General features: G+C 39.9%; 1 protein-coding gene across 2 annotated transcripts in view; it reads left to right on the top strand.

The window, feature by feature from the left end:
- Positions 1-16,819, top strand: part of Grb14 (growth factor receptor bound protein 14) — a 112,681-nt gene that overhangs the window by 81,992 nt on the left and 13,870 nt on the right. For both annotated transcript variants that reach the window (XM_021193166.2, XM_021193167.2), the window contains 5 exons: positions 3,589-3,710; positions 5,578-5,652; positions 9,291-9,428; positions 12,335-12,445; positions 12,637-12,732. In XM_021193166.2, coding sequence (XP_021048825.1) covers positions 3,589-3,710; positions 5,578-5,652; positions 9,291-9,428; positions 12,335-12,445; positions 12,637-12,732 — 542 coding nt within the window. The remainder of the gene's footprint in view (positions 1-3,588; positions 3,711-5,577; positions 5,653-9,290; positions 9,429-12,334; positions 12,446-12,636; positions 12,733-16,819) is intronic.

Genomic DNA, 16,819 nt, shown 5'->3' with positions numbered 1-16,819 from the left:
GTTTGTGAGAAAGATAAGCAGAGGTCAATAGTACTCAGAGACTGCTAGCAATACAACTTTGCACTGTAGTTTATTGATCTCTGGGTCTCACCCACGTGTGGCTCAGTTTACCAGTTCCTTCTTACTATACAATCCTTCCAGGTGTAGACAGAGATGCTCGCTGTCTTCCATGACTTGTCCTCCTTTTTCCTCACTTTTGGAGTATTCCTTCCAATCCCACTGCTTAGATAGACCTTGAGGATGTATTGAGAGTGTGCCTGCTTTTCTCTTTCTTTCTTTCTTTCTTTCTTTCTTTCTTTCTTTCTTTCTTTCTTTCTTTCTTTCTTTCTTTCTTTCTTTCTTTCTCTCTTTCTTTCTCCTTCTTCTCCCTTTATTTTATTTCTTAAAAACAAACCTACTATTACCATGTGTTAATCTCCTCTGCATCATCTCTGCCCTGGTTAACTCCAATTAACCTCCTAAATGGACTTTGTGTTAAAAATCAGTTCTACACTCAACAGCATATATGATACAATTCAAACCTGTCATTATACTGTCTCCTGTAAGTCCTGTAAGTCTGTGGAGGGCAGGGCTTCAACTCCACCCCCTACTGTCTCACCTCCTGGTGTCTCCTCTCTTGGTGCTGTCTTGTCACTCACTCAGCATCAGTCATGCTAATGTGGATGCTGTGCTTCAAACATCCCAGCCTTGTCCTCTCTACAGGGGCTCACTTCCTACTCTGCTGTATGTGTTTGGCTCTGGCCTTTTCCTCTGCCTCTTTGCTGGAAGATCACCCTCTTTGCAAGCACTTCTCTGTAAAACCACTGGAAATGGACTCTTTCCCTTGTTCTTAGCACATTATATCTTCCTTGCTCCATGTTTTTCTGTTGAGTTTACTGACATCTTTAAAAGGCTCACATGTGATTGATTGTTTTTTTTTAAACTGGATTGTCCCCTTTCAAAACTCCCAGGTCCAAGAGGAGCACTGAACCCATGCAGGCCTTTGGTGACAATTAGAATGGAGAGATGGATGGAGAAGGTGTAATAGGTGTAGTTTTATCTCTTGTGAAGTAGAAATTGATATGCGTTTTGGGCATAATTCCCATGGGTACAGATAGTTTAGGGTAACTGCCATGACACCAGTGTCCAGGCTGGAGGTAAGGTTCAAAGAGCAGCTGGAAGTTTAAGGATTAGTAAAGAGCTTCTGTAAGAGAAGATGGGTTCCATTTGAATGGGGACATTGGGGATGGTCTTGGGTGGTTTGCTGTTTTTGAGGGGCACATGGAGACCCCACAACTGATAGCTGGGAATATCGGGAGTAAAGGATATAGAGTGGGAGACAGAAAAAGATGCAGAAGGGACCAGTAACGTTACATTTCTTTGAGAGATTATGGCCAAAATGATATTCATAATCACAATAACAAGATTTTCATAAGAACAAGTACTTCTAGGTTTGAAAGGAAGATAACTGTAAGCGTAGTAGGCATACTATTACATTGAGGTAGAATAGCATAAGTAAAATTGACCATCTTAATCAATGTAACTATCAGTTCAGAGGGCTTATGTGTAGCATATGGCCTGTGGAACCATATAGCCCCATAGAACCCACATTTCTCTGCAGAACCCTCTCTTTTCACAACGAAACTCTTTCCTACTTAACAATGCTCTCTCTAGCCTCATACCCAGCCTTGGACACTGCCACGCTACACTCTGTTACTGCGCATCAGACTGTTCTTAGTACCTTCTATGAGTCCTATAGTATTCGTCTTTTGTGTCTGTCTGATTTCACTTAGCACAGGGTCTTTAGGACTTACTCCTAGTTTAGTGTACATTATACCTTCATTTCTTTTAAGGTCAATTTTCTATCTTGTGTATATATTCACCCCCTACCCAATAGACATGGTATGGTTTTTGCTTTTAGGTACAAATATCTTCTGGAATCTCCACTTTCATGTCTTTGGGACATAGAGCTGGATATAGAATAGGGAGAGTCATTGAATGATCATTCGATGCTTACTGGTTTGAAAACTTAGGGTGTGAGCCTTGGCTTTTAACAAATTGTATTCAAGGAGAATGAGATCTGTTAGCACTGAGGAAAGCCATTTTAGGCAGAGGTTTTGCTTCAGGGAACTGGGCGCATGTGGGCAAAAGAGTGTCTTCATGTAGAGGAGTCAGGGAAGAGAAAGCCAAGGTCTGCGTTTTCGGAAAGGTAAGCAGTGACTGGAACTGGTCAGTGAGACAGAAACAGAGGAATCTGATGCAGCTAAGACCAGAATGAGCACTTTCTACAACTCACCTGTACTCATTGAGATGAATTCCTTTTTGAAGAATTTAAGTTTGATTGCTTACAAGGGTTCCCTGTGGTATGTCACAGATTATGTCTGTGTGTTCAATTTCTGAGATGCTGATTTTTTTTCTTTCAAAAAGGACCTAGGAACATGTTAAGAACAGAGGAGTTCATAGTCCTTTCTTAGCTATTCTGCACTGGCAATTTCATAATTAAATTTTCCTGACTTTTTAGTGAAGAATAAGATACACTAAGAAAGTTCAGCACGTCCCATGTGGACATCCTGGTGACTTTTCAGACCCTGCATGTTCCTGAGTAACTGATGCCTACGTGAATGAATAAACAGAATTGTGACCTCACCAAGTTGCTTTCCATTTCCCTTACTTTCTCGTCACATAGATGGAGTTTTCCTACATTGAACCTTATGTGAGAAGAATCATGCAATAAACATCTTCGTTCCCAAGAGATTTCTGTTTGAGATTATTGTAGAATATACCTACTGTGTACTCTTATAAAAATCATTCTCATGTTAAAGAATATATGAGTTGTTTTTAGTTTGGGGCTATTGCAAATTATACAATCACAAACACTATCACTGTTTGCATTACAATAGAAATTTTGCAGGTTATGTTTGAATTGTTTGAATTCTTTAATGTTGCCATTGCCTGGTTCACTGAAATTCTTTTCTACTAAGTATCTTTTTACCTTACCTAATTATCTCCATTGTTAATACAGGATCTATTTTTCTTAAATTAGGTTTGAAAGTATAAAGTGCCATAAGGAATTGAGCTTCATAAAAAACTGTATCCACTTGAGTGGAAATTTCCTCTTTAAAGCATCTATTTTAATTTCTCCAGCTACCCAGATTATGTGTCTTAAATGCATAGTGAACCTGTCAAAATTCTTCATCTCTTAATGAGGTAAATTGTTCAAACCTGGAGCAAATATTTTAATTTTGGCACCATGATGAGTTAAAGGAAGAATAGCTCTCTCGTCTTAATACAGATTTGTTATCAAACTTATGCTGTAATTTGCATATCAATAAAAGGAGTATGAAAATTAGCAAAAATGGCATTTGTGATAGTTTATGTAATTTTCCTTTTAGATGAATACTTTGGTATAAAAGTCAGTGTAATAATTCTAAATTGAACAGAAACCTTGCCAGTGTAGATATTTAAGAATTGAGATGGAGCTTGCTGTTTAATAATACATTGTGAACAATACATCATTTACTCTATATGTTTGCATTTGTGTGTATTTTCACATTCGTCTGTTGAACTATTTATGTGTCTGACAACACACTCATTGAAATATCCTCACAGAAAGAACCGTAGAGGACCATGAGCTGCCGATTGAAGTGCTGTCTCACTGGGGAGTGGAAGAAGACAATAAGCTGTATCTTAGAAAGAATTATGCCAAATATGAATTTTTTAAGAACCCAATGGTGAGTGGACGCTCTGTTAACAGTTATGGAATTAAATGAGTCAGTTGGTTTTTATGTGTAGGAGAACATTGTTATAAATAAAACAGGGCTAGTTTGGATTTGTGCTCTGAGGCCCCATTTTAACGATAATGAGCTAACATGATGCCTGGTAGCTTACATTCACAGATAAAACACGTTAACATTACTGGTGAACTCTGAATGGAGATGAATTTGGTATTTAATTTCTTAATATTGGGGAAAACCAATTTGGAGATTTACCATTTCTTCTTTTTCCTGCCGGTTCAGACACAAAGTCAAAGCAATTCTGTATTTGCTTTAGCAAATGAATTGTATTGGTCCCTCAATGTTTTCCACACCATTACTGTTGAGTACACTTCATAGAATTAAGGAAAATAAGGCATTTTCTAAAGTAAATTGGTGATGGTTATGGGCACTACAGCTATGCCAGGCATTTAAGACTGATAGGTATCTTTCTTTAAATTATTTTATTTTCAGCGCAGTAACTGCTGAACTAGGTAGTTATAAGGTACAGCACAGCACACCACCTCGTAAACACTCCCTCCATTACAGTTCTCTTTAAAAGAAAGTAAATGCATGTTATCCTAATGAAGTCTGTGGTTCCAGAGAAGTCAGAATCGCCTCTGGGCTCATTATTTTAAATTGTTTTTGTCTCTGCAGCTGTGGTGTATTTTTATACTAAGTTTTGGATAATTGGATTGAAACGATCCTTTATGAAAAATATATGATACACACCATAATAGAATATTTTCAAACCCTAGAAGACCTCTTATGTTCTCTTTTATTGTAACTTATTAATAGAAACATAATGGGTTGATCTTTGACAAAGAAAATGAGAGTTCTAATAAAAATGAAATAGAATTAGCTTTGAAGGAAGGGTACTTTCTTCCTGAGAGCCTTTATTAAGACATCCATTGAGAAGTTATATGTAAGGAGCTATGGCTCAGTGTATGATTTTTATCTTATTTATTTTGACTTAAATAAAGCTTGACATTAATTTCTGCAGATCTGCATAGTGGTTCTTGACTTGGGGGTGATGTGATGATGTGGGGGGAGCTCCTTTTTTTTGTAATTAACATAGGATGAGTGGGAGAGCATCTGTGGTGGGTTAGGAGGCTAACCGTTAAGCATCTCTAACACACAGTTCAGCCCCACCAATGTAGAGTTTTTCCATCACAGTGTTAGTCGATGGTTGTTGACAAATTCTCTCCTGGAGGAAATACAGTAGAATATATGTTTCCAAACTTTTCTTATCATGAAATTTACCTTGGAGAGCCCCAGAACTTATTAAAAACACACATACTTCAAGACCTGTCCAAACCTACTGAATCAGAAACGTCAAGAATGAAACTTGGGGATTTCTATTTTAAACAACTTCCTGGGGTGAATTTTATGATTAAACAAGATTGGAAAAACAGTAGGTAGAAATGAGTGGCCTTTTAGCTTCTCAGCTGAGTCCTGGCTGATCAGTGTTCTGGGCTCTGACCTTTGACACAGCCTTTGCCCCTTACTTCTATGAGTCTTGACTTTGTGAAGTGGGTCAGGACTCCAGCAGCACCTGGTAAGATGGTTGCAGGACTGAAGGAAGAGATGAGAGCAAACTTGAAGCTCAAGGGGTGAGATTTCTCCATGAATTTCATGGCCGTGTCTGCTGATCTTTGCAAACACTGCCACCTGGGTTCATAAAGAGGCCATGTAATTTAGATTTAGAAATGGCATTTTCTAAATCATTTTGTAGGGATTTAAGACATGTTGGTTTATAGATGTTTTGCTTAGGTTACTATATTGGTCATCATGGAACCTTGCCTGGCCTAGGCTTGAGATTAATTTAACTTGTATCTTTGGTCAGTATTTCTTTCCAGAGCACATGGTGTCTTTTGCAGCTGAAATGAATGGTGACAGATCCCCTACACAGATACTGCAGGTAAAATATTTTCATTAAAATATGTGAGAATACAAAAATAAAGGCTCTGATTTTTTGCCGCAAATTTTTATTTTTTTAACCAGCATTTGAAATATTGTAGCCTACGTAATACATTTTTCCAGAAGACAAAAAGCAAAAACAATTTTTTTGTATAATTAAGTAATTTACTAAATTACTCAATAACATTTTCTTCCAGATTGGAAAGAATTTTCAATGTTTAAAGATGTTTTCCATGAGAGGAAACTTGCATGCGATTTGTGTTTTGTTTGTCTTGTTTGTTTGTTTGTTTGTTTGTTTTAAGTGCTTATCTGTCAGAAAAATCCAACTTCCTAGCGAACTGCAGGCACTTATACTGGTAGAGACTTAGTAGTATAGCTTCTGTCATGAATACCTTCAACACTATTTGAGAGAAAATACATAGTAGTTAAATGATTAGAAGAGAAGCTGTATGCAATGTACCCATCCCTTTAAATCCCCCGTGTAGAGTTCCTTCCCTCTTTTGACCATTTATGTTCCCCAAAGGAAGACACACACAGCCTTATATATTCATATGCCTTAAGCGGCACAATAGCTGGGCAACTGCCTACCCTCCACGCTGTTAGAAGCCACTTTTTTTTTTATTATTATTATTTTCTTTATTTACATTTCAAATGCTATCCCGAAAGTTTCCCATACCCCTCCCCCCACCTCTGTTCCCCTACCCACCCACTCCCACTACTTGGCCCAGGCCTTGCCTTGTGCTAGGTCATATAGAGTTTGGAAGACCAAGGAGCCTCTATTCCCACTGATGGCCGATTAGGTCATCTTCTGCTACATATGCAGCTAGAAACACAAACCCAGGGGGTACTGGTTAGTTCCTGTTGTTGTTCCACCTACAGGGTTGCAGCCCCCTTCAGGTACTTGGGTACTTTCTCTAGTTCCTCCATTGGGGACCCTGTGTTCCATCCAGTAGCTGGTTGTGAGCATCCATTTCGGTGTTTACCAGGCACTGGCATAGCCTCACAAGAGGCCGCAATATCAGGGTCCCTTCAGCAGGATCTTGCTATAGAAGCCACTTTCTTACTGACAACACTGAATTACTATTTACTAATTTCTATGTTCCATCTTGGCCGCTCTTGACCCACTTGAGCAGCCCTCTAGGCCGTGTTCTCTTGGCTCTTATACATGGTAGTTCTCCTTCTCCCTCCTGTACAGTCTTCTTCTTCCATGGTGGCTCTGTCCCTCCTGCTACTTCCCCACAGACTCTAGCCTGGGAATACTAAATGCTCCCAATGTCTCTTCTCCCCAGCTCTTAGCTGCTGGCATCTTTATTTACCAATCAGAATTAACTGGAGGGGGGAGTGGTGGTGGCAGGGGGCAGGTCCCCAGAAGCTAAGTGCGAACTCCAGACCCTGAGGGCCAGCACTTAGCATTCATTACAGTAAACAGCAAAAAGACAAAAACCTCAACACACTCTGCGAGCCAGCACTTACCGCGGCTGTGAGGGAGATACATGCAATCCTAAATCCGTTGTCGCATCTCCATAGAAGTTGTCGCATCTCCATAGAATCCACCTTATGACTGTGGGGCTCATTTCTGTGGCTCGGGGCTGTTCTTTGGGATGGTCATTCCCAAGGCATCAGCTCTGCAGTCAGTTAACTGTTTGGGTAATTTTATTTTCAATAGATTAACAGATCTGGCCAACACAGTTGTTTTTCACAGGTTCATTAGTGCTGTGGAAGCTAAACCTGGGAGTTCACAAATTCAATTAATAGTAATGTTGTCTGGCTCAGTATAGCATGCCTTTTTATACATTAGACAAAGGTGCTTATCACAGATTCCTTTCCTGTGCGTTTTAAAAGAGGGTATGCTTTATTTTTATCCTTTAGAATATTTGATAAATATCATTAGTTTTAAGAGATTTTTTTTTTTACAAGCAGCCTCCCTGTTGTTGGGTGTCATAGAGGCACCCCTTGGAGTAGTAGAGTAGACCCCTAAAGCCTTGCTCGTGGATGCTTTGTGTGACGTCATTGTGGCCTTTCTTCCACCTCGCTTCCTAATGTGTCTTCTCTTATGATTCCCTTGCTTTAATGTTAAATTATAATAAAAAGGGAAATCACGGGCTTTAGAATCAGATAGTCCGGCATGCGCCCTGACCTCTCCTCTCCACCGAGGCAATGTCTCTACGTTTTAAAAGGTTTCTTCTCTTTCTAGCGTTGACCCCTCTGACTCTTCTTTAAAAATTTAATTGGTTTGGTTTAATAACTTGGAAAGCACTCAGACTAAGAACCCACTTGCCTGTTTTGCATATCAATTAATTAACGGCTCATTGCATCAAAATTTTTTAGTGATTTACTTCAAAATGTAAATATCTCCTCTCAGCCTTTCCCTGGATGCGGTCTAGGCCTTTAGGGTATTTTACCCCATTTTAGTTCATGATTTCTGCTACTCTAAATTTTTCCAGTTTTGCCTTTGCATCCTCACAGGGATCTCTGTCTTCCCTCAGAAGACACGAATACATTTTCAGGATCATAATAAGGGCCTGGCATAGCCACTAACATATGACTGTCCTTTCCCTTTTCAATTTAACCCCCCCCCCCCCACACACACACGTGCCCAGTGTCTCTACTGATTACCGCTTTGTATCAAATCTTCCAAATCTTAATGGCTTAAAGGACCTGCTCCCATCTTACCAATGATTTTCTGGACTATGACTTGGGGAGGAATTTGCTGCCAGGGTCACATTTCTGATGCCATTTGGCTTCGTGGCTGGATGATGCTGGCTTTGAAAAGACAAAGTGAACTTTGTCTCTCCACACGGTGTCTCATCCTCCAGGCCTTTCCACACGTTTCTTTAGGCCCATGGTAGGCTTAGGTAACTACATGTTTTTTGTTTGTTTGTTTGTTTGTTTTTTGTTTTTTGTTTTGTTTTTTTTTTTAATCTGACAGCTGGCCTCTATGAATCATTTTGTGGAAACCATTAAGCTAAGACTCCCCATTTAGAACTGGTGGTACTTCTTGTTTCTCCAACCAAATTCTAAGGTTGACAGACTTATGAGGATTCCAGGGCGTGGAAAACTGACTCCACCTTTTCAAGACTCAATGCCAAGATCACACTGCTGAAGCATGTGGGATAGAAGATGCTATAAACATTCCCCCCCTTTAAATCCCAGTCTGCAATGCCCACCTAAAACTCAAATCACAGGAGACAAAGAGAGAGTGCATGCTTGACCCTCACTAGGGAGGTGAGCTTGATTCAGCTGTCTAATGAGTGAAGTCAGGATGGCAGTCTTACAGTACATTGCATTACATAATGTACTTTACAGGCCAGATACTTGTATGAGAATCTATAGAATAAGACAAAACATGTCTGGAGTTAATTCTCTAGATAGTGTCCACTTTCAGGTATACATTCAAATAGGTGTGATTTTGGTTTTCACCCGTTTTACTGATTACTTTGAATGTATATATTTCTGCACAAACTTAATTTGGAACTTGTGCCAGGTTTTTGACTGAGCTCTGTTAAGCATGCATTGTAATCTTGGCGCAGTGCAAATGCCATCACTGCTATTTGGGTTTTCATGGTTGTGTCTGACGGGTAAAAGACTATTGGGATCATTGTCCCCAAAGTTTAGGATCACATCTAATGTATCTTCCAGGTTTTCTTAAGCTCCAGCACGTATCCTGAAATCCATGGCTTCTTACATGCGAAGGAACAGGGAAAGAAGTCTTGGAAAAAAGCTTACTTTTTTCTCAGAAGATCTGGCTTATATTTTTCTACTAAAGGCACATCCAAGGTAAGCCACAGTATTTGGGGTGTGTTATGAACTATCTATTAGCTCGATGATAATCAGGTTCGATTTTGTTATGGCGATTACTCTCCTAACTGATGTAGAGAGTTGGAAATTTGTTTGAGTTCTAGTCATCTACTCTAATAGGTTTTAAACGTTTTCAGATTTGCTTTACGTCGAGTCTATCTACAGGATTCATGGCTCTGGATGTTCTTAGTCATATATCAAAGGAATCCACTCCTCCCACTCCAAACCAGGTTTCTTTGTTTTTTTTCTCATCCAAGGCTTCATTCAGATTTGAAACCTAATGGAATTTTTTCCTCCTTCTTTTCAGAAAATATTAATTTCACTTTATCATGTATGTTATGTTGTGTGCATGAGTGTATGCCTATGAATAGCATGCATGCAAGACCCTGCAGAGGTCAGGAGAAGTGTTGGGTCTCCTGGACTTGGAGTTTTAGACAGCTGAATGGGTGCTAAGAACTGAACCCTGGTCCTCTACAAGAGCAGTAAGACCTTTTCTCAACCACTGAAGCATCTCTGCAGCCCCTGACCCTTAACAAAACAAAACAAAACAAAACAAAACTCTGTTTTATATAACTGGACTCCAGAGGCAGGAAAGTCTATCTTAAGACCTAGAGTAATAGTATTTTAAGTGGTGGCTGCCAATAGATAAAATACTATTCTTCTAATCCACATATCAGGCAGGCGAAGTGGCTCAGCACTCACTGGCTAAGTCTAACAACCTGAGTTCAAGACTGTTTGAACTCACACGCTGGAAGGGAAAAGCTGACTCCCACTCTTTCTTTAAACTTCACAAGCATACACACACACACACACACACACACACACACACACACACACGCACGTACACACACACAATGTAATTTACACATGAAATATAAGAACACTGTGATTTTTTTTTTTTTTTTTTTAGACCTTAATATGTCTGCTACCTGACAGGCTACAGGTCTCTTGGTTTTGTTTCTTATTTTTTCCTATGACGAGGTCTTGGTTGAATACTTTCACTTCCAGTGAAGTAAATGTTGTGTGGGGTGACTAACGGCTATTATAAGGCTAGGAGGTATGACTGTGAATTACATGTGCGTGAAAACCCTAAGTACAGTCTTTCCTTCTCTTCTCTTACATAAACATCTCTACATTTACTAATAGATTCTGACAACTAAATCAATATAGCCCTTAGTGTGTATTTTTATTATCAAATCAGTTTCTGTCAGTGAATAATATATTATAGCTTCAAAAGTCACAACAGTAAGAAAGCATTTCTATGTTCCAATTCCTCATTTTGTTTTTTCTTAAACAAATGATTTTCTTTTTTTTAAAAGATTTATTTATTATATTTATGTGAATATACTGTAGCTGTTTTTAGACATACCAGAAGAGGGCATCAGATCCCATTACAGATGGCTGTGGCCAACATGTGGTTGCTGGGAATTGAACTCAGGACCTTTAGAAGAACAGTCAGTGCTCTTAATCGCTGAGCCATCCTTCCAGCCCCTCAAATGTTTTTTGTTTGTTTGTTTGTTTTGTTTTTTAAATCAAGTCTATTCTGGCCAGGCATAATGGCACATGCCTTTAATCCCAGGACTTTGAGGCAGAATCAGGAAGATCTCAGTGAATTTGAGGCTAGCCTGGTGTACCTAGAGAGTTCCAGGATATCTAGGACTACATAGAGAGACCCTGTCTCAAAAAACCCAAACTAAGTAAGTAAATAAATAAAAAAAAAAATCTGCTTTACTTTCCAAAGACGTCAAGAAGTACATTCTTAGGATCAATGGCATACAATGACACATTTTGAGTTGTAATAGCTTACTAGTAAATGATAATAAAATGTTTTCCAATTTTGACAGGGTTGTTCACACTGCTGAATGTTCTCTCTCTCTCTCTCTCTCTCTCTCTCTCTCTCTCTCTGTACTCTGTACGTGTGAGTGTGTGTGTGTGTGTGTGTGTGTGTGTGCGCGCGCGCGCGCGTGCGCGTGCACTGCTGCTAAACACAGTGTATAGGAGACCACCTGGGATCTTGTTAAAATGCAGATATTGATTTAATGGGTCTGGTGTGGGCAATGAGATTTTGCCTTTCTAACAAGCTCCAGGTGAGACTGGTTCTGTGGGTCAGTGCCCACACCGCTAGTCGCAAGGTTTTGGAGAACAAATGCATTTCGGCCAGTTTTGATTATATAGTCAACCTCAGAATTAAGCACTTCTCCAAGTTATTAACCTATCATGGAGTACTATGACCCAGGAATTTCCTATGGCCAGCTCCAAATCTCTCGGGTTTTCCTCAGAAGAAATAGCTGCTCATGATTTCCCTTTGACCTGACAATCAGACACATTCCATCCCAGGTAATTTCCCTGAACCCTTCTGTGCGGGCTTCTCTCCCTTTGTGGGACAAGATGGCCACGCAGCCAGCTGTCAGCACAGATACATGCGAGGAATGGGTGTATCTAAAAGAAGCAGGATTTTCTTTCTCTCTTTTCCCAGTCTTCTCAAGAAGCCAAATTCCCTCCTGTGGCAGAACGGACGGCTCGACTGCTCGACACCAAGATGACAGAAACACTTTCAGAAGCCTTGCAGGCTCCTGCTTTTCTCTTTCAGTTTGACAAGATGGTTAATGAGGACCGGAAACTTAAAATAGGAAATTTGCCGATTACAAGAAGTAAAATTATAAACAAACTACCCCTCGTTAATTTAAATGAAATTGTATGCAGTTCTTGGTTATTTAAGAAAATGGCAACCCCCTTTACTTTTGACTTTGTGTGTGTGTGACATTGGTGTAGAATTTTGCTTGAGATCATGATATTTTGTATAAATTGTACAATATGAGAAATGCAAAAGATATTGTGGAACTGTGCATCCAAGTCAATGTTCACATATTTTTTTTTTTTTAAAGGAACCACGGCATTTGCAGCTTTTCAGTGAATTCAGCACTAGTCATGTTTATGTGTCACTGGCAGGCAAAAAAAAACACGGAGCGCCAACTCCCTATGGATTCTGCTTAAAGGTACAGGCTTAATGTTTTGATAGATGAGTAATGCCAGCCTCAGCCTCTTAGGTAAGCTTGAGTTTCTTTTGATGTCTTTTGAAAAGAGCTAGAGTTCTCGTTTGTATAGGAGAATTTTAGTGGCTTTTATTTCAACAGGTGTTACCTTCGAGATATGCATTAACAATAAATAATGTGCTGTGGCCTTCTAGCCTAACAAAGCAGGAGGGCCCCGGGACCTGAAAATGCTCTGTGCAGAAGAAGAGCAGAGCAGGACGTGCTGGGTGACTGCCATTAGACTGCTGAAGGTAATCTCTCGGGAAGGGTGGGTGCTTGCGAGATGCTCTGACATCTGTAAGTGTTTAAAGACACATCTACTTTCCCCTCTTCTGTGTGGCTCTAAGGGAAAAAGAAAAAGAATCACTGCTGTCTTGAGTTCAAGAGATGAACATACAGAATAGAGTGACTACCCTAATCTGTGAGTCTTTTGTGTGTGAAGTAGGTATTCTTTTTCTAGAAATGACTTTGCTGTTGGTCTCACATATATAGCCAGTGTAGCTGAGTGACAGGACTCCTGTGTATAACTTAATTTGTGTTTGTAAAATTGCCCCGAACCCACAGGGAATTGTATTTAATTTTTTCCCTTAGATATTGCTAATTGGAATTATTTTACATTCTATTTGTGTGTGTGTGTGTGTGTGTGTGTGTGTGTGTGTAGGTTCTTTGAGAATTTCCTACATCATTTGATCATTTGATCATATTCATCATTCCTCCCCCAACTCTTCCTGGTTCTACCCTGCTTCTCTTCTAATCCATGGCTGTGTACTCCCCCAACCACTCCATAAAGTCCAATTTTTGCTCTGTGAGTGTTCTTAGATGTGGAGCTTTACCCTGGAGCATGATGGACCCTCCCCTACCTTCCAGCAGCAACTGTTTTGTTAACTGCTTTGTAGTTTAATGAGTACAGCTGAAAATTGGTGCATACATTTAATTTTGAATGTGTTTTGAAGCATATCTTGTATACATTGTTGAAATTAAAACTTTTGTTAGTATCATTTGTTGATGAAACTTTTGAGGAGAGTTAAAATGTTCCAAAGGTAGATAAAAATGGGGAGGGCACAGACTGATTTCTTCCAAATTGTGCTGAAAACACATCTTTAGGAGACATTAAAATGACTCAAAAGTAAAGGAACTTGTTCCAAACATAATGACCTGAGTTTGACACCAGAGACCCAAAAGGTTGTCTTTATCTCCATATGCATATGAGAACTCATGCATGTGCAAATACACAATAAATAAATAAATAAAGTAAATAGATAGATAAAAATGAAAACAGTAATTTTCAAAAGCCCATGTATTTTTAAAGTATTTATGCCAGTAAATTTGTTACAGCTTTAATTTTCTAATTATAAAAGTGACCAACCGCCGGGCGTGGTGATGCACGCCTTTAATCCCAGCACTTGGGAGGCAGAGACAGGCAGATTTCTGAGTTCAAGGCCAGTCTGGTCTACAGAGTGAGTTCCAGGACAGCCAGGGATATACAGAGAAACCCTGTCTCGAAAAACCAAAAAAAAAAAAAAAAAAAAAAGTGATCAACCATTTCCTTCTGAAAATATTGCTTTGTTAGTAATAGTTGTGGAAATTACAAAAAAAATGTGTTCATTGAAAAAGGCACGACAGAATGGGCCTGTCGATACAGTCAGTTCTCCATTGCTACTGAGGTTCAAAAATATGTGGATTATTACTGTTCTTAAATCTTCCTTATAAAATGGAAGTTTCAGCAGATTCTGAGACATTCTTCATAATTCATACTTGAGAACTGGTATGATTTGGCAATGTATAAATAATGTGTATTTTATTAATTATGTCATATCACGTACCAATTATTATACTAATTATCATGTATCATATCATTTCATATATTAGCAGAGAAAGATTTAGATCACTAAGGGTATACTAAAACCAGCTTTATCCAGCATTCAGAAATAAAAATTAATAAAAACCGGGTCTTGTTTGGAATGTTTAGTGTCCCCCATTTTCTTTCAGCTGTGGCAGAAAAGGAAGAAGTCAAGGAAGCTCACTGGCTTCCCTCTTGGTTTACACTGGGCCTATGTTCTGGGACCTGTGTTCCTTCCTGTCTTTGTGTTATGCTGTTCTTACCATCTTTAATGTGTTAACCCTTTCCTGGCACACTGCATGGGAGTGAGATAGGAGAGAGGACAGCAGAGTCGAGAGAACTGGATCATGCCATGCTAGATGCAAACAGAAGCTTTATTTTTTAAGTTTTCAAGGTTTTCATTGAGTTCATCAAGTTATCTGCATATGAACAATCAATGTTTCACACATTCGGTATGTTGGGCAACCATAACTTCCATTTAGGTCCAAAAAGAAGATAGTGTTCTCAATATGTAGTTTCTCCTAGGCCTTGGCAGCCGTTGATTTGAGCTGCCTTTATGAGTTCACCTCTCCTGTGACTAGAATGATATATGAACCCCTTTACCCTCGTGTTGGTTTATCTGCTGATAGACCATTTTGGTTGTTTCTATATTTTGACTGGTGGCGTGCTTGAGATTCTATTTCTGCCAACTCAGAGGCACAAGAGTCCCTGGAATGTGGTGGCCGGCTGGCCTAGCCAGCCTATAAGCTTGCGGCTCAATGAGAGAGACACACGTCTAAAAACAAAGCGGAAATTGAGGAAGACTCAAAGCGTGAACCCCTGGCTTCCAAACACATGTATGCCCACAGGTGTGCACTCATCCACATACAAAATCACACATACACACCGACCTGAGCTTGCACAGGAGAAGTTCTTTTATTTTTTCTTGGGAAAATACTCTAGTTATATAACGAAGTATAGAAACTCTGAGGCTTAGAAAAGAGAATTCTCCCTTCTGTATTGCACTGTATCCTGGGTAAATGTCAGCTCCTTCCGTTCCCATCAATTAGAACCCGGCCAGCTTCTCTCTAGCCTAGTTTGGTGCCTGTCTGCCCCTCCATGGGACAGGCAAATGTTGAGGTGACCCATGCCCTACCCCTCGGCCAGAGTTAAATGCTTTCTAAAGACCCCCAGCAGCACAGAGGCACTGCCGGGACCGGGGACAATACATCTTTGAAGAAAACCGTCTTATTAGTGGGTAGCTGGCTTTTCAATGCTGATAAATAAAGGGTGGCCCAGCAGCGTGCTTCTTGTGAAAGTGTCGGTTAGAGATTCCTATCGGTTCTCTAAAATGAGCGTATCTAGGAATTAAGCCCCTCCGTGTTTATGAAGTTATTGTTGGCTTGAAGTTAAATCTCATTAGGCCCCATTAATGTCACTCAAACTTGAAATTAAAGTAATAATTTTTAGATGTAGAGAAATAATTGGATAAAGTGGTCGGCATAGAGGATTTTAAAAGTGAGTGCGGGTTTGGATTCATGTTAAAATCAAAATCTTGAGAGCAGTAATTCTCCTACTCCTCTCTGATTTTTTTTTTTTTAAATTACCAAATATATTCACTTTGTGGGAATTACTTTAAGGACATAGTTTTCAGTAGAAAAATAACTGTTCTGGAATGTTTAAATGGAATTCATTCTGAGGTTAAGATTCCTTATTTTCAACTTTTCTATTCCATATTGGACATGACACCCCACCCCCTGTTCTTCTATTAGCTCAGGAAATAGTTTTGTGCAGGCAGGCAGACAAGTGGGTCATAAGCCCACACTTGCCCTTAGGAGACAGTGTGAGGCACAGGGCTTCGCCTTGGCAGGCAGAGTACATGAAAGAAGGTGGCCCAAAGAAGGTGGCCCAGACAGGAAAACCCACCACCCTTGAAGCCAGCTATTAAATAAGAGACTGAGCCAGGCAGGGAGGCCCAAGCTCTACACTAGCCCTGGGCTGGGATGCTGAAGCTAGTTCAAGGCTTCTCAGGCCAAAGATGCAGGTATCATGTATCTGATGGTTGGACATCAACTACTCTAGGAGGTGGATATGGCATTGCTCACTTTTCAGAGCGGAACAGATAAGAAATGATGGATCTTCAGCTTAGAGTTGATGGTGTAGTCTAGAGTCTCTGCCTGCCTACACCTTCCTGTCCAGATCCATGCTGTTTCTCAGTACTGCTGCCTCGGATGCTGCAAGAGCCATTCAGAGCCAATTGCCGTGACATAAGCTGGCGCTGGGAAAGAGGCCGAGGCCTATGTTAGAATTCAGTTGCTAGGACCTAGCCAGGGTTCATTGCAGCTCCATGCAATGGTGATATTTGAAGAGTGTGATGAAATAAATCAGTAAAACTGTCCATCCCATTGTTTTCTTTTCTTTAGCAAAGTGGCAATAGCCAAGTTTGCATGCTTGCCCACCTCCCCACGGTAGCCTTCTCGTTCATTCTCCATGATACTGTCTCCTGAAAGTAAAGACAC

Source organism: Mus pahari, chromosome 3 (assembly GCF_900095145.1).
Source record: "Mus pahari chromosome 3, PAHARI_EIJ_v1.1, whole genome shotgun sequence".
Taxonomy (NCBI): domain Eukaryota; kingdom Metazoa; phylum Chordata; class Mammalia; order Rodentia; family Muridae; genus Mus; species Mus pahari.
This window is presented reverse-complemented; position numbering and strand designations above follow the sequence as displayed.